This window comes from Macaca mulatta, chromosome 17 (genome assembly GCF_049350105.2).
Source record: "Macaca mulatta isolate MMU2019108-1 chromosome 17, T2T-MMU8v2.0, whole genome shotgun sequence".
In the NCBI taxonomy this organism is placed as follows: domain Eukaryota; kingdom Metazoa; phylum Chordata; class Mammalia; order Primates; family Cercopithecidae; genus Macaca; species Macaca mulatta.
The window spans coordinates 106,805,584-106,828,208 of NC_133422.1; the positions used below are offsets into that span (position 1 = coordinate 106,805,584).

The following is a 22,625-nucleotide window of genomic DNA, read 5'->3' on the forward strand; positions in this document are numbered from 1 at the left end:
CCATCAAGTTCTTTCAGTATTTCTATTGAGTTATTTTTATTACCTAGATCTTTTTTTTTTTTGAGACAGGGTCTCACTCTCTGGCCCAGGCTGGAGCGCACTGGCACGATCTTGGCTCACTGCAACGTCTGCCCCTCCAGCTCAAGCCATCCTCCCACCTCAGCCTCCCAAGTAACGGGGACCACAGGAGCACACCACCATGCCCGGCTAATTTTTTGTATTTTTGGTAGAGACAGGGTTTCACCATATTGCCCTGGTTGCTCTCAAACTCCTGAGCTCAAGCGATCTGCCTGCCTCAGCCTCCCAAAGTGCTAGGATTACAGGCAGGAGCCACCACGCCCGGCCTATTACCTAGATCTTTAATTCCTCTGGAACTTGGTATAATCCTGGCACACAGTATGTTATAAGGGGGAAGTCTATGTTTTCTCCTAGATGGCATTTTTTTTTTTACTGGCCGGGCCAGCCCCATTTAATGAATACACCATCCTTTCCTCTGAGCTAAGGATGCCTCATCAGGAATTGTTAATATCACCATAATTAATTATATCAACAGATTAAAAGAGGAAACCATTTGACTATATCAAAAAATGCTGAGGAAGCATCTGTTTACATGCCTCTGTTTACATTCTCCAATGATAACCAATTCGTTTTTAATTATCATGAGAGTGTGGATTTAAGCATATTCAGTGCTTCCTCCATCACAGTTATGCTCTTCCTGGGGCTCTCCATCTCCTATGTGGGGAGGGGGAGCCTCTTCAAGCCGCTCCTGAGTCCTTCACACTGGACCCGAGTGATGTGCCCTGCTTTTCTGCTATAGATCGTGATGCAGGCTTAGCTCTGTTTCTTCCAATACCTAGAATCAGCCACTTCTCCAAGGAGCCCTACTTCCTTTGAAGGAGAAATGGCACTGGGACCATGACCTCAGCACTTGGCAGTATTTTCAGTTAAAAGCTGGAAGGCCTAAGACTCAGCACTGCCCTGTGATGCATGGCTGATTTCTCCAGTCAGGCGGTAAAACACATTTCAGTCGTATCACACCCCAAGTGCCTTTTTGATCTTTCCATAAATCCCGAATATCTTTAAAAATTACATAGCAATACAAAATTAACGATTTCTTAGCAAAATGTAATGGTCAAAATTAACCCAAGAAGCAAGAGAGAGGAGACCCTGAAAACAGTATCTTCAGAAGAAACAGGAAATACAAAATACTATCACTAAGGCACAGGGCTACTAACACTTTTTAAGACATAATTCTTAGGTTGCTTAATGTATTATAGGCCACAGAAATACATATAGGATGGCCTCAGTTGATTTCATGAAACTGGCACTAGCACATGTGATTAGAAAAATACCAAAAATATTACAGGACAGTCTCATTTGTGAATATGAATAAACTCTGAATAAAATGTTATACTTGCATTACTGGAATAAAATATTCTTCATCAGCATATATCATACTTCCAATATGCTATGCTAAATGTCTTAAAAACAAGGGAATACATAAATGAATTATAAAACATTACCATGTAGTCATTAAAAATAGATTGTTCTTAACTACCATAGCCCTTTCCAATAATCTGATGAAAAGCGTAGTTCTTCCCAGGAAAAAATCGCAGATACAGCTGACCCTTGAATCACACCAATCTGAACTGTGCGGGTTACAGCCAACGGCACACACAGAAACATAGCCTCCTCGGGGTGTGAAACTCACTCGTACGGGAGGCCCACTTTCCCAACCCACAGGTTCCACAGGGCCGACTGCAGGACATGAGTACGTGTGGAGTTTGGTATCTACACGGGTCCTAGAACCAATTCCCCTCGTATACCACGGGACGATTATATTCACAAAATAGAGTTTCAGAGATCATTTTAATAAGCCTTGGTGTCAAAAAAATATTTAATGGCATAAAATAATGTTCATTATTTACTTCAACAAAATAAGTTGACAAAATACTATGCATATGATACATACAAATACACAGAAAAAATCAGTATATACAAATATTAACAGAATGTGTCTGGTCCTGACAGGATTACTGGAAAATTTTAACTTCATCCTCTGTATGTGCTTATGTGATCAACACTGTTTAAACTGCAAATACTTTTCTATTAGAAAAAAAAAAATAGTTTAATAAAAGAATCAAGTAATTCTAGCCAAACACTGAACACACGCTACCAGTAAATTGTTGTTTTTTTAAATAACATCATTCTCCCAGGGCAACCAACTAAAAATGAATTTTTTTCTTTCACAGAAATCTACTTCCAAGAGTAAGTATTTCAGGAAACTAAATCTTAATGATGTCAAGATCTTCTATTTGATCCTTTTAAGGGCCAGACAGTATGAATTATGCACAGCCAATCTCCTGCATCAGCAGGCACATGAGTAAGTGCCAACATGTTTATGACCACGGGGAAGAGGCTGCTACATTTATTTTCAACTAAAATGTCTTATCTTTAAGTATCAATTTAAATGACTGAAGCATTCACTGATCTATTTTAGACTTTTGTGATCTACATTACCTTTCAGGGGCAAACAGCAATACTATCACGGAGGCGTCATCACCTTAACATAGACTTAAATTGTCCATGATAGAAATAAGCCCCCGTGAGTAATCTCAGCAGCGACTAAGTCACCGTGCTCATGCCGGGACTGCTCTGTACCTTGCCATACTACAGATTAGAGTAACTGCATATAAACTGTGTGTCTGTTATTCCGTTAGACGAGCTCGTTTCTACAGACAACACACTAATTTATCCTAATGGCTGGAGTACAGCCGGATTTCTATCAGTATGAACAATAAAGAAAACTTAATTTAAACCATAAAAAATCTCAGGCAATTCAGGCATCTTTAGAAGTTATGAAAGCACTGCTTCATCTAAGGGCAAAGTAGCACGCAATCACTCTAGCAGCAAACATCTCGTAGCAAACAGAGAGCCTGGGTACGCTTTAGAATATAATTAATTCTGTGAAAAAATATATAGTTACAGAGGGGAAAAAAACCAAGGTCAGAATATAATTGCTATACGCTTTTATTTTGCTAAGGCATTTTCCACTCAAGGTTCTTTAATTTTCACCATTATGTCAAACGCAGAAAGAATTAAGAAAAAAAATAAAACATAATTGTACCATGATTTCTCATTAATTGCTGGACAAATGCCAAGGCCTCCCTACTAAAAACAGAAATGAAGAGGGTAATTTTCTTAGCAAGCAACTTCTAAAAATCAGATCCATTAATACAAATCATAAAAAATTCCAACTTCAACTTGCCAATCATGCAGGCAGCTACCAAGAGATTTCTCCTAAGGCCACACTTAGATAAAATAAAATGGGCTGGGCACAGTGGCTCACGCCTGCAATCCCAGCACTCTGGGAGGCCGAGGCGGGAGGATCACGAGGTCAGGAGATGGAGACCATCCTGGCTAACACAGTGAAACCCCGTCTCTACTAAAAATACAAAAAAAATTAGCCGGGCGTGGTGGCAGGCGCCTCTAGTCCCAGCTACTCGGGAGGCTGAGGCAAGAGAATGGTGTGAACCCGGAAGGTGGAGCGTGCAGTGAGCCAAGATCACACCACTGCACTCCAGCCTGGGCAACAGAGCATGACTCCATCTCAAAAAAAATAAAAATAAATAAAATGGCAGCTGGACCAGTGGAATGAGTAAATTGGTCAGATTCTCTGTACAACAAAGGATAATTTACAAGGTAAACTTATAATTACAATATTTCAAGAGGTATGGCATAAAAATTCCAAAGGCGTAAGATACTTTATATGATAAACTTTTAAATTTCAGTAACACAGCAAGGGTGCTAAATAGATCCAGAGATATTCTGTCTCATCCATACTTTGTGGATCTTCAAATTCAAGGACGTAGTTTTAGAATATTATCACAGCATTTAAGTAAACATGTGAATCAAGTCTGGAAATCCAATTTTGAAAGCAAGAGAGTTTAATTTTAACTTGTCCCATCTTTTCTTGCTGCTAGTCGAAGCACCTAATCTTTACTATCCAAAGGGCAGTTGGAAACTGAGTGGTTTTGCCTGTAACTTGAATATATTGGCATAACTTGTTTACCTTCAGTTTACGGGGGAAGAAGCCAGGTTAGTTATAGAAAGGATTCACCATGCAGCTTCTCCAGATAGTAGTAACACAATGGAAAAACTTGGTTTACTTTCACAGTACTTACATTTAAGAGCAAAAAATGCCGGGCGCAGTGGCTCAAGCCTGTAATCCCAGCACTTTGGGAGGCCGAGACGGGTGGATCACGAGGTCAGGAGATCGAGACCATCCTGGCGAACACAGTGAAACCCCGTCTCTACTAAAAAAATACAAAAAACTAGCCGGGCGAGGTGGCGGCGCCTGTGGTCCCAGCTACTCGGGAGGCTGAGGCAGGAGAATGGCGTAAACCCGGGAGGCGGAGCTTGCAGTGAGCTGAGATCCGGCCACTGCACTCCAGCCTGGGCGACAGAGCGAGACTCCATCTCAACAACAACAAAAAAAAAGAGCAAAAAATATACTTTTCCCAAATGCTGAAAGTGCTTTCCAACTTAATCATTCAGAATACCTTCCAAACTCTTATAGCCCTCTATTTTTGTCTTGCCTTTGCAAATGTACAAGATATAAATAAAATAAAAATAAAAGCAAAATAAAATTTAGATAACATTCTTAGCACTCGTGGGCTAAAGGTCTATATCCTTTTTATTGTTAAAAAGTAAAATCTCAGATGTTAGACTTAGAGGCAGCTTTCAATGACACCACAGCACACACAGCAAAGCCCAGATGTCATCTGGAAGTTTTTCTCTGGGCCATCAACAGAGAGATCGAGGTCCCGGAGACTGGTAGGAGCCCAATGTAAGGAAGTCCCTGAGGAACAGCAGTAGGCAGTAGCAGTAGTACAGACACAGCCAAGAGGGAGACGCACTGCGTCCCCATTCAACAGGCATCCTCCGACTCCCAGGCAGGAGGAACTGGAGGTCAAGGTGAATTCAGGTATCAGGTCAATACAGAAAGTGCAGCTCTCACACCAGCGCCATGCCCAGCCCATGCATCTCTCGTGTTTGCAAAAGCCCGGGTCAAAGAAAAGCCCTGGGTCCTGTTCCCACTTGGGCTTCCCTTACCAGGACCCACAGACAGACAGCACAGCACGGGTCTGTGGACTTGGGAGGAAAACTAATCTCATCTTTACTTTCACTAACCTCACTAACCTCTATCTGAAATATACCTCTTCCTTCAATTATAAATGTGACTAACAAACCACAGTACCCGTGCCTTTGTCACAACAGGAGCCACACATTTCACATCAGATGTTAAGCTGTTGCAGGTGTTTTGAAATAGGCACTAATCCTTCTTAATGTGTTAAATTTTATTTATTTAAAAAATAAGCCACATCACTGACGTGACATTCAGTTTGGACATACTAGATAAAGCAGAGTTCTTCCTAAGCGAATTTTTTTTTTAATTTTCTATTTCCATAGGTTTTGGGGAAACAGGCGGTGTTTGTTCATTGTTACATGAGTAAATTCTTTAGCGGTGATTTGTGTGATTTTGGTGCACCCATCACCCAAGCAGTACACACTGCACCCAATTTGCAATCGTTTATCCCTCACTCTCTTCCCACTCTTTCCCTCCAAGGGAATTTCGTGGAGCCTGCACTACTGCACAGACGAGTGTGAGTGTGGAAGGGAGATGAGTGTGCAGAGCTGGTGTGGAAGGAGGTGGCACTCTGAACTCAGCCCCCTCCCATCACCTCAATTTTAGAACTAACTTTGCAGGTCCCCGCCCGACTGTGGGGGCTGCTGCAGGGAATCAGAGGGTGGGTAGGCCAGGGGTCCTCAAGTTTCAGTGCACAGCAGACACACTGCAGGGCTTTGGAAATCCTCATGCCCGTATCAGTCCACATTAAAACTCCGGCAAGGCCCCATGTGTGGCTAAACAGATGTGCAGCCTGAGAGCTACAGAGCTCTACTTAGGCACGATGACTCCACTGGTGAACCGGAGCACCTCAACCCAGCAGGGAGGGAGAAGGCCCAGGAAAGAGCCACAGGAGCTACCATAGCTGGCATCCCTCAGAACTTCTACATTTTTTTTTAATTGAGATGAAAATCACATAATATAAAAGTCACCATTTTAAAGTGGGCAACTCAGTGGCTTTTAGTATATTTACCATGTGGTCGTGCAACCATTCCTAAGATCTAACTCCAGAACATTTCATCAGCCTGGAGAGAGACTTCGTAACCATTAAGCAGGCATTCATTCCTCTCTGCCTCCCCACCCCCAGTCCCTGACAACATTAACTACTTTCTATCTCTATGCATTTGCCAATTCTGGACATGTCATACGAATGGAATCATGCAATATATGGCCTTCTGTGTCTGGCTGATTTCACAGAGCACAATGTTCTCAAGGTTCATCCACACTGTAGCAAGTATCAGATTTTCATTTTTTTGTTAAGGCTGAATAATATTCCATTGTGTGGATATACATCATTTTATTTATCAATTCATCAGTTGATGGACACTGGAGCTGTTTTCACTTTTGACTATTATAAATGACGCTGCTATAAATGTTCCTAGGCAAGTTTTTAGATGAATGCGTGTTTTCGTTTCTGTGGGTACACACCTAATAGTAGAACTGCTGGGTCCCATGGTAAATCCATATCTAATATTTTTAGAAACTGCCAAACTGCTTTCCAGAGTGGCTACACCATTCTGTGTTTCTACCAGCAATGATGCAGTTTCCAATTTCTCCAAATCCTTGCCAACACTTGTTATTTTCTGGCTGTTGGTTTGTTTTTGTTAACGAACCTAATGGCTGTGAAGTGGTATTTAATTGTGGTTTTGATTTGCATTTCCCTCTAACGATAATCTTTTCCTGTGCTTATTTGTCCATTTTTGTATCTTCTTTGGAGAAATATCTTCTCAAATCCTTTTTAAAGTGGTTTTTCTTGTTGAGTTGCTTGGGATACTAGACCATTATCAGGTAAGCGATTTGGATAAACTTTTCTCCTACTCTGTGAGTGTTTTTTTCACTTTCTCAAAAGTGCCCTTTAATGTACACAGTTTTTATTTTGATAAAGTCTGATTTCATTGCTCATGCTTTTGGTGACATATCTAAGAAACTGCTGCCAAATCCATGGTCCCAAAGATTTACCACAATATCTTCTAAGTTTTATAACTTTGGCACTTAAGTTTAGGTGTCTGATCCATTTTGAGTTAATCTTTACAGATGGTATGTGACAGAGATCCCAATGCATTCTTCTACATGCAGCTATCCAGTTGTCCCGTTATCATTTGCTGAAAAGGCTTTTTTTCCCCATTGAGTCATCTTGGCAGCTTTATTGAAAATCAATAAAAATGAAGATGTACTTCTGGGCTCTCGCTTCTATCCCACTGACCCAGAGGTCTATCATGCCAGTATCTCATTGTTTTGATTACCCTGCATTGTAGCATGTTTTATTTTTATTTTTTTATTTTTTTTTATTTTATTTTTTTTTTTTTTGAGACGGAGTCTTGCTCTGTCACTCAGGGTGGAGTGCAGTGGCCGGATCTCAGCTCACTGCAAGCTCCGCCTCCTGGGTTTACGCCATTCTCCTGCCTCAGCCTCCCGAGTAGCTGGGACTACAGGCGCCCGCCACCTCGCCCGGCTAGTTTTTTGTATTTTTTAGTAGAGACGGGGTTTCACCGTGTTAGCCGGGATCGTCTCTCGATCTCCTGACCTCGTGATCCGCCCATCTCGGCCTCCCAAAGTGCTGGGATTACAGGCTTGAGCCACCGCGCCCGGCCACTGTAGCATGTTTTAAAATCAGAATCAGAAAGTTTGTTCAACTTTGTTCTTTTACAAGACTGTTTGGCCTCAGGGCTCCTTGCACTTCCTTGTGAATTTGAAGATCAGCTTTTCCACTTCTGCAAAGGCTGTTGGAATTTTGATAGACATTGCACTGAAAGTGTGGCTCGTGTTGGGGGAGTACTGCCATCTTAACAATATCAAACATTGAAAGCATGGCCCGTGTTGGGGGAGTACTGCCATCTTGACAATATCAAACATTGAAAGCGTGGCCCGTGTTGGGGGAGTACTGCCATCTTAACAATATCAAACATTGAAAGCGTGGCCCCTGTTGGGGGAGTACTGCCATCTTAACAATATCAAACATTGAAAGTGTGGCCCGTGTTGGGGGAGTACTGCCATCTTGACAATATCAAACATTGAAAGCGTGGCCCGTGTTGGGGGAGTACTGCCATCTTAACAATCTCAAACACTGAAAGTGTGGCTCGTGTTGGGGAAGTACTGCCATCTTAACAATATCAAACACTGAAAGTGTGGCCCGTGTTGGGGGAGTACTGCCATCTTAACAATATCAAACATTGAAAGCGTGGCCCGCGTTGGGGGAGTACTGCCATCTTAGCAGTATCAAATCTTCAGTCCATAAGCATGGAATGTCTTTCCATTTATTTAGGCCTTTTTCATTCCTCTCAACAATGTTCTATTGTTTTCAGAGTACAAGTCTTGCACTTCCTTGGTTAAAATTATAATATGCATTCTAAATAATCAATTGCACAGGTTTTTAAACAGCTTCCAAAATTCACCTCATCCTGTAATTATGGAATAACTGAACATAAATGCATTAAAAATGATAAGCTTCACTCTACCAAAGGAAATGCCCATTACCTACGTGTCCTTAGAACCTTATCATGATGATAAAAACTAAATAGTACAAGAATTTAAGACTCCATTTAATCTTGAAAAATTAGGTCTAGAACTTTAAGTCAACTAAATAATTTTATAATACTTTCCAGAAACCTAAAAATAAGGATTCAAATTTAAATGATGAATATCAAATATACCTCTACAGATGACATGTAAATATATTTTAACATTGAGTATTATATAAAATTTAAAATAAGAATTGAGCTAACTACAGTGTCAGAGGTCAGGATAAAGTTTACCTTTAAGGAGAAGGGGACAACGATGGGTACACAATAGGGATACTGATAAGTGCTATTTCTTGACTTGGATAGTGGCTTATTACAAATTGCATACAAAAAATTAAAAATATAAAATAACACAGATTTAACAACAGGTATAGAGCTTAAGAGTGCAGGGCCGGGCACGGTGGTTCATGCCTGTAATCCCAGCACTTTGGGAGGCCTAGGTGGGTGGACTGCCTGAGCTCAGGAGTTCAAGACTAGCCTGGGCAACAGGGTAAAACCCAGTCTCTACTAAAATACAAAAAACTTAGTTGGGTGTGGCAGCGTGTGCCTGTAGTCCCAGCTACTTGGGAGTCTGAGGCAGAAGAATTGCTTGAACCCCAGAGGCGGAAGTTGCAGTGAGCCAAGATGGCACCATTGCACTCCAGCCTGAACAACAGAGTGAGACTCCATCTCAAAAAAAAAAAAAAGTGTGTGGCGGTGCATGCAGGTATGCAGAACCCGGGAAATGGACACGATTCTTCATCTTAATGGAGGAAGGGGTTAAAAAAAAAAGTTTACTCATGATTTCAACGTTTAGGAAGATACAGGCTCACAAAAGCTTTGAAAAACTTTAGGGAACCATTAGTGAAATAAAACATACCTTACAAAGCTTCAATTTTTTTTTTTTTTAAAGAAAGTTCATTCATCAAAAGGAAGACAAGAAGCCTGAAAATTCTTTTTAATCTCCAAATTCAATATGCAATCCCTATAAAAATTTTTTAAATATCTTTTAACAGAATTGACAGGCTGATTCTAAATTCATATGTAAGTATAAATGTGCAAAAACAACAACAAAGAAATTGTGAAAAGAACAAAAGGACTGCCTCTACCAAATTTCAAACCACAGAGTAGAGTCATTTAAATAACACTGACAGATAAAAAGCAAACAGAAAAAAGACAATCCAGAAACAGATTCAAGAATACAGAGAAATTTAGTTTATGATAAAACATGGTAAAACTTGTGTGGAGTCTCAGTTAAGGATCAGTCAACAGTACAATGACTCTTTGTACTATTCTTCCAACTTTTTTATAAGTTTGGAAGAACGTGAAAAAAAGTTAAAAGATACAATTTTTTAAAAGAGCAATTCCACATATAAAAATCTGAAAATATAAAACCATCCATGATTCACTCCTAAAAAGAAAAATCCATAAGAAAAATGGGCAAAGGAAACTAACAGGTAATTAGAGAAGAAATAAAAAAAAAACCTATAAGCATGAAAAGCTGGTCAGTCTCACTAGTAATCAGGGAAATGTAAATAAATACCCCAGTGATATGGCACATTTTGTGCATTACATGAAAATATTATTATACAAAGTGTTGAGAAGGACGCGGGAATGAGGATTATAACAGAAAGCTGATAGCTGGGTCAACCTGGATAAGCACTCCTGAGCACAACGTGGCAGAATCAAAGTTTAAAATATGCATCACCATAAAAAAATAATAATAAATAAAATAAAATATGCATCCCCATGGGCCAGGCACAGTGGCTCACACCTGTAATTCCAGCACTTTGGGAGGCTAAGGCGGGCGGATCACAAAGTCAGAAGATTGAGACCATCATGGCCAACATGGTGAAATCCCGTCTCTATTAAAAGTACAAAAATTAGCCGGGCGTGGTGGCAGGCACCTGTAGTCCCAGCTACTTGGGAGGCTGAGGCAGGAGAATGGGGTGAACCCAGGAGGTGGAGCTTGCAGTGAGCCGAGACTGGGCCATAAATACGCTCAAGAAGACACATAAAAGGATGTTCATTTTAATACTGTTCATAAGATTAAAAACTACAAAAAAAACATCATCTCCATCAATAAGAGAGTGGCTAGATAAAAACAGATCTGTCTCTACCGTGAAATAATGTCCAGTAATAAAGAAAAACTACATACACCATCGGGAAAGCGCTACAAGGCAGGCTGAGCAGCTCGCCCAAGCAGATGCGCGTGTGCCATGCCGCCCATGTGTTTCAAAAGCACACAGAGCACCAGAGAGACTCCATTCTGCCCCAACGCTTGCTTTAAAAACAACTTGTAACAGCACAAACAATAAATTAGAAAACAAACTGAACATAATACGAACTTCACATTTGCTTATTTGCAATTTGATCCATGAGAAACGGCAGAAGAACACAGGCCACTACAGCCAGCAGCACCCACACACAGGCACACCTGCGTTTCAGATGGCCAGGCCTCTGCCACTTCCCGTCACACACAGGCTGCAGCCCCAACAGCCCACTTCCACAAGCAAATGCCAGGGCTTTTCCAAGGCCAATGTGATATTTATGGCAGTGCTTATGTATTTCTTAACGCTTTAATGTGTTAAATTGTACAACTTTCGTTAGATTCCTGTCTTTCTGTTGTTTTAATGTTACTGACAAACCTTTTGAGTGTGGTGCCCCTCACCCTACCTCCCACCAAAAGCCCTATCATTTCCATCATGTGATTTACTACACAAGTGATTTTTAAGCAGCACATGCTGTGTTACAGAACGGACCATATTTCAATAGATATATATACAACTAACTTGTTTCATTAAGCTGTTAGCACCAAAGTGAGTTTGCAAAGTAATCATGGCAAAGCAGCAGAATCTGCGATGAAGACTCCCCCAAGACTCAGGAGGCCTTGTCCTGCTTTGCCATCCACGTGCTAATAAACTTGGACGAGTGATTCCACCTTGCTGAGGAATAAACTTGGACAATTCTCCACTAACCAAAGAACTCATGCTGTTCAGTGAGCTAACCAGCTGTCAAGGCACTGTGTAAAACGTATATCATATTCAAATGAAGTGCAGTCGCGTTCCTGTTAGGATAATATGGTAATCACGAGGGGAAAAATGAAACAGCATAACTGCATGCCCATGCTTTTTAAATCCAAGTCTCAGAACCGAACACCGATCCTTACTTCGTGGTAAGTGTCCTCAAGCTCCCCATCATATATCCAGCGGTACAGGAAGCTCAAAACAGGATGAGACACGAGGCTGAGGATGTGCTGCACCAGAGACCGCATGTACGGGTCTCCTGTTTTTGTGTAGGCGTGGACAGCTGAGGCCAGCTCACCTCCTTTCCTTCCTGGGAGAAATGGGGGAAAATACAAAAAAAATCCACATTTACACTCATAGTACACACCAGTCACTTCACACTAACCAAAGACACCCAAGTAACTGAGATAAAGAGCATTTGTTTTCTTACAGTTAATACCATTTTGGACCCAGAAGCAGCAGTAACATGCCATGATTCAGAAACCAGGAGGTCCAGACTCCAACCCTGGCTTTACACAAGTCTGTGAGTCACTCCTCTCTCTAGCTGCTGAGGAATTTTTCAGAAACAAAAAGTAGCAAAAAAATTGCTGGCTACACAATCTAAAGTTCACATGACTTTTCATGCCTTTTTTCCTTGAGGCATACTAAGACTCACGCGTCACGGTGCAATGGAGGGCACAAATGTATGTGAAAAACAAAAGTTCTATGAATCAATACTTGCACGTTTTTTGGTATGATATGCTAGACCCAACCTATCACTGATTTTATAACCCATTAACTGGCTACAACACACAGTGTGAGAAACACTGCTCTGCGTGGAGAGAAGAGGCCCCCAGGCCTGGGCCAGAGCTACTCAGTATGAAGGACTGGGAGTGGCAAAAATCCGGTCTGGAAATAGAAGCACATGAAGAATTCTTATGTTATGCTAAGAATTCAAGATTTTATTAGACCACTGGTAGATTTTAAGGAGAGGAGTGACGGGGTCTGATTTTAAGAAGATGGCTCTGCTGTGTGTACACAAAGTGGGGGTGTGAGATTGAATATGGGGATCGGACAGCAGCTCTTATAACAGCCCCTACAGTGCCAAGGCCAAGCGCACAGGCTGAGCAGAGGGGGGGAAGTGAAGGACCCCAGGGGCCCGCGGGACACGGAAAGTGACAGAGGAGTTTGGGGGGAATCCAGTTCCGGAGGAGCGCTGGGAACTGGAGAAAACACTGGTGTTTATTTACTGCTCTCCACTTCTCTCTTTTTTGAGGGAAGTGCCAAGAGGTGAGAGAGGAGGGTGTGCAGACAGCAAGACGACCAATGGGGCCCTGCAGATTCTGGGGACCACCCTGAGCAGAGGATGGCAGTGAGAAAGGAACTCCTGTGCGGCAGATGGCCGGCTCGCCCATCTCATGTCGTCGTAACAACCCTAAGAGGTAACTGCTACTAGGATCTCAATGATACAAATGAGGGAAAAGGCAAAGAGGTTCTTGGCTATGGTAGTACAAACAATGAGAAAAAATGTCAGAAAGCAACTAGCAATACAGAACCTAGAGACAGAGAGGCCAAAGCAAGACATGCAAATATGGGAACATCTGACCGAGAGTCACCAACATGGTCCCCGACCGCAGAAGGAATAAAGGCAAAAAGCAAAATGCAAGGAAAGGCAACCAAGGGAGCGACACGCGCTGTCAGGAACGGTAACCGAGGACCACACAAGAGAGCAATCTTTAAACGCAAAACACCCTCCCTCCCTCCCACCTCCATCTCAATGCCAGCCCGAGCTTCTACCGTATAAATATTGGGCCACATTGGCAACTGGTTACGTTCCCTCTCGGTTCATATCTGTCGATTCCTATTGAATCAACATGGCCATGAAGGATAAAAAAGGTCAGGACACAAAAGCAAGCCTGGATGGCGCACCCTACAACGAGTTCTAAAACAAAGCGAGCGCCAGACGCGCACAGGAGAGACGCGCACGGGACCTTGGCAGTGGTCCACCAGGGCCGCAAGGGTCTTCAGTCGTATTTTGGGATCATAGGTCCAAACCAAGAGGCGCCGAAGTGTTAAACTACTCTCAAGTCCCAAATTCACACCCTGGTCATCCTCTAGTTGTAGCTAAAAAACAACAAAGATAGAAATGTTTAAGTACAAATAACTACATAGGTCACACTTCTTAATCTATATCAAGTGAATATAAGAAAATGATTATCCTCATAAAAATGAAGCCAAAGTCCCCTTTAAAAAAAACAATAGTATTTTTAAGCTACAAGTGACCTTTAACCGGTGGAACTCCGAAAATTAGCAATTAACTGGCTCTGGGATACATTGAAACTTGATATTCAAATCTTACAAATAATATTATGAAAAATATTGCTGTCTTTTAAAAGTAATGTATGAAGTAACTTAAAACATTCTATATAGCTTCAATTTCATAACGCTTAGAATCATGAAGAAATAAAAATAAAAATAAAATATTTACCTGAGAATGTAAAACAGAGAGCAATCGATAGTATTCTCTGAGTTCCTGGTGCAAGGCGGCACAAAAGCTCTGTGTGGAAGAGAAATATAATTAAAGCACGACACACTCATTATACATGGACTGATTTTAAGTGGAAAGGTATAATGCTTTTAGATAAAGTTCAGGTGGGGTGCTACAAGATTTAAATTCAGGTTTTGTCAATAATTTAATCATCTTAATCACCACAATATAATTTTAATAACATGAAAAAAGTGTTGTTCCTTAGTACAAAAAGCATGAACTTTGCAGAAGAGGAATGGAAAAAATATATATGGTATAGTTTTCATGAAGTGCAGTCACTTTAGAGAATGATCCTTTAAGATTATATCCCCTGTAAATATTCAGGGTTAGAACGTAATTTTCTTTCAGGCTCTTAATTAACAAAATTTAAAAATTAGCAGCTCAGTGCCAATCCCCCTAATTTTCGTTCTGTTTGCACTGCTTGCTCTTCTGACCTCTATTAGTAGTAAGAACTTTTCCACACATCTCCAATCTTAAATGCTGAAAGGAGTCAGGTCAAAACAACCGGAATCAGAAGCTGGAAGAGGCACCTTATACACCTGCATCCGGTCCTGTGGCAAGAGCCTTCAGGGACGAACTGTGGGATGTAACTCCAGGATGCCTGGGGGCAGCGCTGCCTACAGCAGAAGCAGCCTGCAAGGGATAAACCTGTGCTCTTTCTCATTCAGTTTTATCCAGCAAAAAGCCATCAAAATTTTTTTTAATGTTTTTTAAACTTGTTTTCTTTAAGTAAATATGTAGGTTGCATAACTTTCTGTATATTTTTAAAATATATCAGCAGTCTTCTATAGGTGTATTTTACTGCATTTATGGTTTGTGGACTAAGACAAATGTGAACATTTTCAAGTTCAAAAATGAACATAAAACATACTAATTTTGTAGACACAAAAGACAACGTCAAAAGTGAGGTGTGCAAGAAGAAACGTCCTAGAGTCTGGAATGAGACAGACCACGGGGCAAAATCCAGGGCTCCCACTGGAGGCACCACCAGCGTCAGCCCCCAATGGTATGAACCTCTTGGTTCATCTACACAGGGAAGAATAAATGCAGTAACCTAGGGCAAGCGCCTGGCACAGGGTGAGCCCAAAGGTGCTTATTAAACCATAGGTCAATTTTCTTCAGTAATATTTACAGAGAAAATGACATGGAATCTGCTCAGGCACAGCATCACTCTTTACCAAAACTCCATCCCAGCCCCCAGGGCAGGAGGGCAGAAACACAAACACATCGAAGCTTTTAAAAACCTGCTGAATATGCCACCAGGCGCGGTGGCTCACACCTGTAATCCCAGCACTTTGGGAGGCCGAGGCAGGCGGATCATGAGGTCAGAAGATCAAGACCATCCTGGCTAACATGGTGAAACCCCCCCGTCTCTACTAAAAATACAAAAAATTAGCCTGACAGTGGCGGGCGCCTGTAGTCCCACCTACTCAGGAGGCTGAGACAGGAGAATGGGGCGAACCCGGGAGGCGGAGCTTGCAGTGAGCAGAGATGGCGTCACTGCACTCCAGCCGGGGCGACAGAGCAAGACTCTGTCACAAAAAAAAAAAAAAAAACCCTGCAGAAATAATCAAATCATTATCCATCGTGTAGAATGAAGTATTTATACACAGGAGTATGTGAGTCAGCTTCTGAGAGGTCTACAACCAAAGAGTGCAAGAGCAGGCAGAGTGTGGCAGCGCCGCACTCACTCAAACGGAAAGGCCTATGGTTAGCAGAGGCTGTTTTCACCTTGGTTCATTAAATGCACATGTAAGTTTCACGCTTACAAAACAGTATCTTCATTCATATATGATTTTGCTCCACTTGGTATGTCTAGAGCCAGGACACCTCCAAGGCTAATTGGGGGCACTGGTAATACTGACACAGGACACAAATTATGCAAGGCATAAATTAGGGCACACAGTCACCCCACTGAGTGCACACGCTGGCACTTCAAATAAGATAAATAAACCACCACTCCTTCAGCAACTGGATAGCACAAAGCAATGACTTCAAAAAGGAGGAAATGGAAATAGAACATAGACAGCTTTGGAACAGAAGTGACACATCACACCCTGGTCCGTATCTGCCATCTACTAGTCAGGGCAACTTGGTCAAATCAATTAAACTTGCTAAGGTTCAATTTTCACATCTGCACAATGGGGACAATTAATGCTTGCCCTGATCATTTTAGAGGGCTGCTATGATAATCAATAAGGAGATAAAAGAAGAGGCTCTAAAGTCCAGTACTATAAACAGCAGTACCCAACCTTTTTGGCACCAGGGACTGGTTTTGTGGAAGACAATTTTTCCACGGACCAGTGTGGGATGGGGGGGCAGGGTGGTTCTGGGATAAAACCGTTTCCACCTCAGATAATTAGACAGACATTAGATTCTCATAAGAAGCACACAACCTAGATCCCTCGAATGCACGGTTCACAACAGGGTTCACGTCCTATGAAACTAACGCCGTCACTGATCTGACAGGAGGCAGAGCTCGGGCGGTCACGCCTGCTCACCCTCCACTCACCTCCTGCTGTGCGGCTCAGTTCCTAACAGGCCACGAACCAGTACCGGTCCACAGCTCAGGAGCTGGGACCCCTGCTCTAACACATAATATGATACTACTATAGTGATGATCAATCCACCTCCTGTAATAAAGTATCTACATAACGGTTTATTTCGTTATCTTGTATTGATTTTGTGTGTGTGTCTTGCTTCATGTCTACCAAGTTAACTAGGACTTATCAGTGACACTTGCATAAGATGATGATATAAACCGAGACACGATCAAACACTCCCTTCGATAAAGGGGACAGGGACTCTAAAATCACAGCTGGCTGCTGAGGGGATGGCCCATCAGTCCCACCTGCCTCAAGAAAGAGCCAGCTCACTTCTCTCTGCCTTTGCAATGAAGGAGAATGGTGGCTGGTCATCGAGCAACTCACTAGACTGGGAAACAGAATAGAAAACAGTCCTAGCCTGGGGAGCAGCATCTTTATACGCATTCTCTCCCCATCTTCACAATCTGGAGGTAATCACTACTCCACTCTACGCAGGACGAAACTTGTGGCCAACAGAAGATAACCTGTGCAAGATGACGTGACCATTAAAGGAGAAGTCCAAACTGGAACCCTGGGCTGCCTTGCTTCAAAGCTCAAAGTGTGACTCCTACTCAGCAGCCATGCTGCCACAGCACACTCCTATCCACTAGGCACGCTCCTCCCCACCAGCCACGCTCCTCCCCACCAGCCACACTGCCACACCACAGGCCTACTCACCCACCACGTTCTCACCCACCAGCCACGCTCCTCCCCGCCAGCCACACTGCCACACCACAGGCCTACTCACCCACCACGTTCTTCCCCACCAGCCACGCACCTCCCCACCAGCCACACTCCCACCCACCAGCTACACTCTTCCCCACCAGCCATGCTCATGCTCCTACCCACCAGCTACACTCTTCCCCACCAGCCATGCTCATGCTCCTCCCCACCAGCCACGCTCCTCCCCACCAGCCATGCTCATCCTCCTCCCCACCAGCCACACTCCTACCCACCAGCCACGCTCTCCCCACCAGCCACACTCCCACCCACCAGCCACACTCCCACCCACCAGCCACGCTCCTCCCCACCAGCCATGCTCATGCTCTTCCCCACCAGCCACACTCCCACCCACCAGCCACGCTCCTCCCCACCAGCCACACTCCCATCCACCAGCCATGCTCCTCCCCACCAGTCACGTTCTTCCCCATCAGCCATGCTCCTTCCCACCAGCCACACTCCTTCCCACCAGCCACATTCTTACACACCAGTCAGGCTCCCACCTACCGCCCAGGCTCCTACTCACCAGCCACACTGCCACACTACTCGTCTACTCACCAGCCACACATTCTTACCCAGCACCCACACTCCCACTCGCCAGCCACATTCCCACCCACTGGCCGTGCTCCTACTCACCAGCCACATTCTTACCCACCAGCCATGCTCCTCCCCACCAGCCACACTTCCACACTACACGCCTAATCAACAGCTATGTTCTTACCCACTAGCCACACTGCCACACCACGTGTCTACTCACCAACCACATTCTTATCCACCGGTCATGTTCCTGCCCACCAGCCACACTGCAGCACCACACTCCTACCCACCAGTCACATTCCTACCCCCTAGCCACACTCCTACTCACCAGCTACACTGCCATGAGTCCTGTGCTATGCTGGGCTTATAGTACACAGTTATTTTGTGAGTCAGTAATTTTTGGAGATTTCATTGACAGTAATTACTGTCCAATAAGCAACCTATGGACAAGACCACATGCTGCTTAGCCACGAAGAAGGGCTGGACAGTGGAGATGCCACAGCTCCTGTCGGCTGCCCCCTGTCAGGCTCCACCAGGAGGAGAAGCAGCAGCAGCTCCCTCCCAGCCATGCACTGTGCCACCGGCAGTGCCCACCCAGGGCTGTCCAGACAGCCATAGCCGGATTCCCATCTCCAGCTTCAGCAGTGTTCCCAAATCCTGCCTCACCGTGCTGCCTGGGGAGTCACGCAGCTGGGAGTGTCCCCTGTTAGCAGGCCCCATCCCAGCAGGGCCCCTCCTCCACCTTCCGGAGGAGGCAGCAGCAGCTGGGCAGGGCCCCCCTTGAGCGTTTGGAATCGGGCAATGCCAGCTCCCCATGGCCAGCTCTGTCTCACCATTTTCTCTGTGGTTTACAGTCCTCCAGCAGCTCCTGAGCCAACCTGCTGCATTCAATGTCCTCATCAGCACCTACTGTGGTTTCTACTTTCTTGAGTGGACCCTGACAATTGACTCTCAAAGTTGCTTTACTTGGAAAGAGCCGTAGGAGGAGCTATTTCTCAGTAAGATTTCAACTAGAATAAGCGTTTCCCAAAGTACGCGGCATCCCAGCATCCTAGGAACCATGAACACACCTGCCCAACGAGTCCGAATGAGCGGTCCAGGCTCCTCTGGTCCGTGTATCTTCTGATTTTATTATGCAACCATCCCAACTCAGAGAGCCTGACTGCTGTGTCTCTCAAAGACCTACTTAGATTTGCCTAAAAGGTAAATACATCATATGTTAAACATTAAAAGTCAATACCAGAGTTTTAACTAGTATTTTTCTCAAACACTTACGCTTTTAATATTATAATCCTTAGGCTTCAAGACATAAAAGTTAAAACTAAGATCCCATCACTAAAAGGAAGGAAAGCACATCAAGTGACAGCGTGATGGAAAGCACCTCAAAGGGCACCATGAGCTCCCTTCACACCACCCTGCAGTTGACCTGCGGTGTGGCAGAGATGGTCTGTGATCTCAGTTACGCTGTGAAAGGGCTAAAAGCCCCAGTGTGACTCACACCACAAGAAATGGGCATGGTAAAGGCAGGTTATGGAAAAAGGAAGCAAAAGTGGGTGAAGACCCCTGACCTGGAATCCTGCATCAATGCTGAAGGCGCCAAGGGACCTCTGTCCCCTGGATGCCTCAGCCATCACACAGCAGGATGCAGAAATCAGCTATGGGGCGGCCCCATCAGTAGATGCGAGGAAAGGAGGCACACATTAATCACAAAGGGTCCCCATAATAAAACTGAACGAGCACAATGGACAGAAATAGAAACCAGGATTCCACAGTGGAATTCCACCTCACACTCGATTCGCAAAATCCCAGTACCACCTTATCAATCAACAGCTCACTATCTGGACTTCATGACATTTTTTTTCTTTCTGAATATTTTAAATTAGATTTTATGTGACCGTACCTTTCCTTCTACTTTGTAACAATTTTCAGTGTTGTTCATTTTGATATTTTTGCCGTCTATGCCCTGAAAGACGTACAAAATGTCCCTTACCAGAGCTGCTTCTGTAATTTCCATAGTACCTGCAAAATCATTTTTTAAAGAGTAATTACTAGACAATACATTTTAAGATACAACAGATATTATGACACAATTAGCTTCAGATTAGATATATGCCACCCGGATGAAATTTACTAACTCAATAAATAAGTTCAAGATGAAAAAGAGAGTATGAAGTTAGAAAGAAACAAGGTGAGTCTCAGTCTAGAGGCTGGCCTGCTGTGCCACGAACACACAACTGTCCAACACAACATGAGTGTGGGCCGTGGACAGACAGACGCCGGACGCGGGAGCTACACATGGGGACGGGGGAGTGGGGCAGATGGTAGAGACTGCTGCAGGGGACTAAGACTGCCAGGATGTCCTCCGGCTCTCAGATGCTCCTCACCTTCGCATTCTACACAGGTACAGGTACAGGTAACATCCAGAGCCATTTCAGAATCAGCAGATAAGTCAACAGGGAAGCCCAATCCTCTATTTTCAGGACACTCATGTTTCAAACGCTGCTAACTGTAGTGTTCTCAAGAAAGAAACTCAGGCTTCCTTCTGGAATCTAGCAGGGCTTTAAAACCCTCCATGAGGGCCGGGCGCGGTGGCTCACGCCTGTAATCCCTGCACTTTGGGAGGCCGAGGTGGGCGGATCACGAGGTCAGTAGATCGAGACCATCCTGGCTAACACGGTGAAACCCCGTCTCTACTAAAATACAAAAAACTAGCCGGGCGAGGTGGCGGGCGCCTGTAGTCCCAGCTACTCCGGAGGCTGAGGCAGGAGAATGGCGCGAACCCGGGAGGCGGAGCTTGCAGTGAGCCGAGATGGTGCCACTGCACTCCAGCCTGGGCGACAGAGCGAGACTCCGTCTCAGAAAAAATAAAATAAAATAAAAAATAAAACCCTCCATGAGGTATTCATCTCACCATCGAGTAATTCCTCAGGGACTCTCTTCGACATGCCAGGCACTGTGCTAAGCACTGGCCCCATAAATGAAACAGACTTAGCCCCTCTGTGGACTTAACACTTTGGTGGAAGAAGATGACTTTTACTACGGTGCCTAACCCAGCCTTAAAGACTTTCAAACCAGGGAGAATGGCAGGATGAAAACAGACCAGGAGAACTCGATGAGGAACAGCAAAGAAGAGAGATGTGTGGGGAGGAGGCCACATGGACGAGCAGCCAAAAAGCAGACTGTGCTGGGAGGAAGCAGTCCAGGGAGCCTGGGGTGGAAAGCCAGACTCCCCAAGGTGCCGCAGACCACCAGGGACTCTGGACTTCATCATAAGAACAAGAGGCCGGGCGCGGTGGCTCAAGCCTGTAATCCCAGCACTTTGGGAGGCCGAGACGGGCGGATCACAAGGTCAGGAGATTGAGACCATCCTGGCTAACACGGTGAAACCCCGTCTCTACTAAAAATACAAAAAAAAACTAGCCGGGCGAGGTGGCGGGCGCCTGTAGTCCCAGCTACTCGGGAGGCTGAGGCAGGAGAATGGCGTAAACCCGGGAGGCGGAGCTTGCAGTGAGCTGAGATCCAGCCACTGCACTCCAGCCTGGGCGACAGAGCGAGACTCCGTCTCAAAAAAAAAAAAACAAAAAAAAGAACAAGAAAGCACTAAAAGGTTTGAGGTGGGGCTCCTGGGCCGTACTTTAAAATAAGGAAAGGCCGAATTCCAAACGTTCACAGAAAAGCTGTATAAACATAGATCTTTACTCACAACCCGTATCCCCTTCTCTCCTGGACCTTGTCATGTTGCGAGACACAGCATTTGGGACACCTTTTGAGGTAGTGGCTTGTGAAGAAGGCTGATTTGCAGTTAAAGTCCATGCGAGTCGTGACCCCAACTGCTGTCGAAGGCAATCTCCTACTCCCGGAGCTTGATGAGACTGTCTAAAAAAAGAAACTTGTATTATCTTCTAATAGCCAGACTATTCACTGAAGAGACAAAAGTGTCCCCAGAAATTTCTCTTGTATTACTATTGTGAATTATGTAAATTTATAAATCTCAGATAGCTGATACCATGACTTTATCCTAACCGAATATATCAATAACAGACAGTCCCAAGTCCCCTGAACTTGGCCAAGCCTCCCTGGGACCCTTGGCCTAGCGTTCAGACCCGACACAGTGGTTGAAAAATCATCTTACTGCTACCTTACATATGTATTGCTTACCATTAATATCCAAATCTACTTGGCTTTTCTTTATAAACATACACCCACCCTATAACCACTTTGAAATTCTCTACTTATTTTAATTTCAAAATCAACAACTCTTGTTCAGTCCCCATGTACTGAGTAGAATTGAGTCACTGTGACATTGTCCCAGGCGGCTGGCCACACCTGTCTTCAGCCTTCAGGGTGCTCACTATGAAAAGAAACACTGTAATTTTCAATTAACTTCTAACATATACAAACGTATAAAATCTAAGCAGCATATTCAAATGCATATTCAAGGTCAAGATGGCTTGTCAGCAATTTTGAGACTATGTCAAAGTTGTTTTTTGAAAAATGTAAGAACCTCATAGCTGATTTCTAATAGTGTCAGTTTTGACAGATGCA

At 44.0% G+C, this 22,625-nt stretch overlaps 1 protein-coding gene across 3 annotated transcripts in view; it reads right to left on the bottom strand.

The window, feature by feature from the left end:
• Nucleotides 1-22,625, bottom strand: part of TUBGCP3 (tubulin gamma complex component 3) — a 98,962-nt gene that overhangs the window by 44,351 nt on the left and 31,986 nt on the right. For all 3 annotated transcript variants that reach the window (XM_028837343.2, XM_028837344.2, XM_028837345.2), the window contains exons 6-11: nt 21,784-21,956; nt 19,981-20,099; nt 19,151-19,276; nt 14,179-14,247; nt 13,682-13,814; nt 11,855-12,021 (exon numbers count right to left, since the gene is read on the bottom strand). In XM_028837343.2, the coding sequence (XP_028693176.1) occupies nt 11,855-12,021; nt 13,682-13,814; nt 14,179-14,247; nt 19,151-19,276; nt 19,981-20,099; nt 21,784-21,956 (787 nt within the window). The remainder of the gene's footprint in view (nt 1-11,854; nt 12,022-13,681; nt 13,815-14,178; nt 14,248-19,150; nt 19,277-19,980; nt 20,100-21,783; nt 21,957-22,625) is intronic.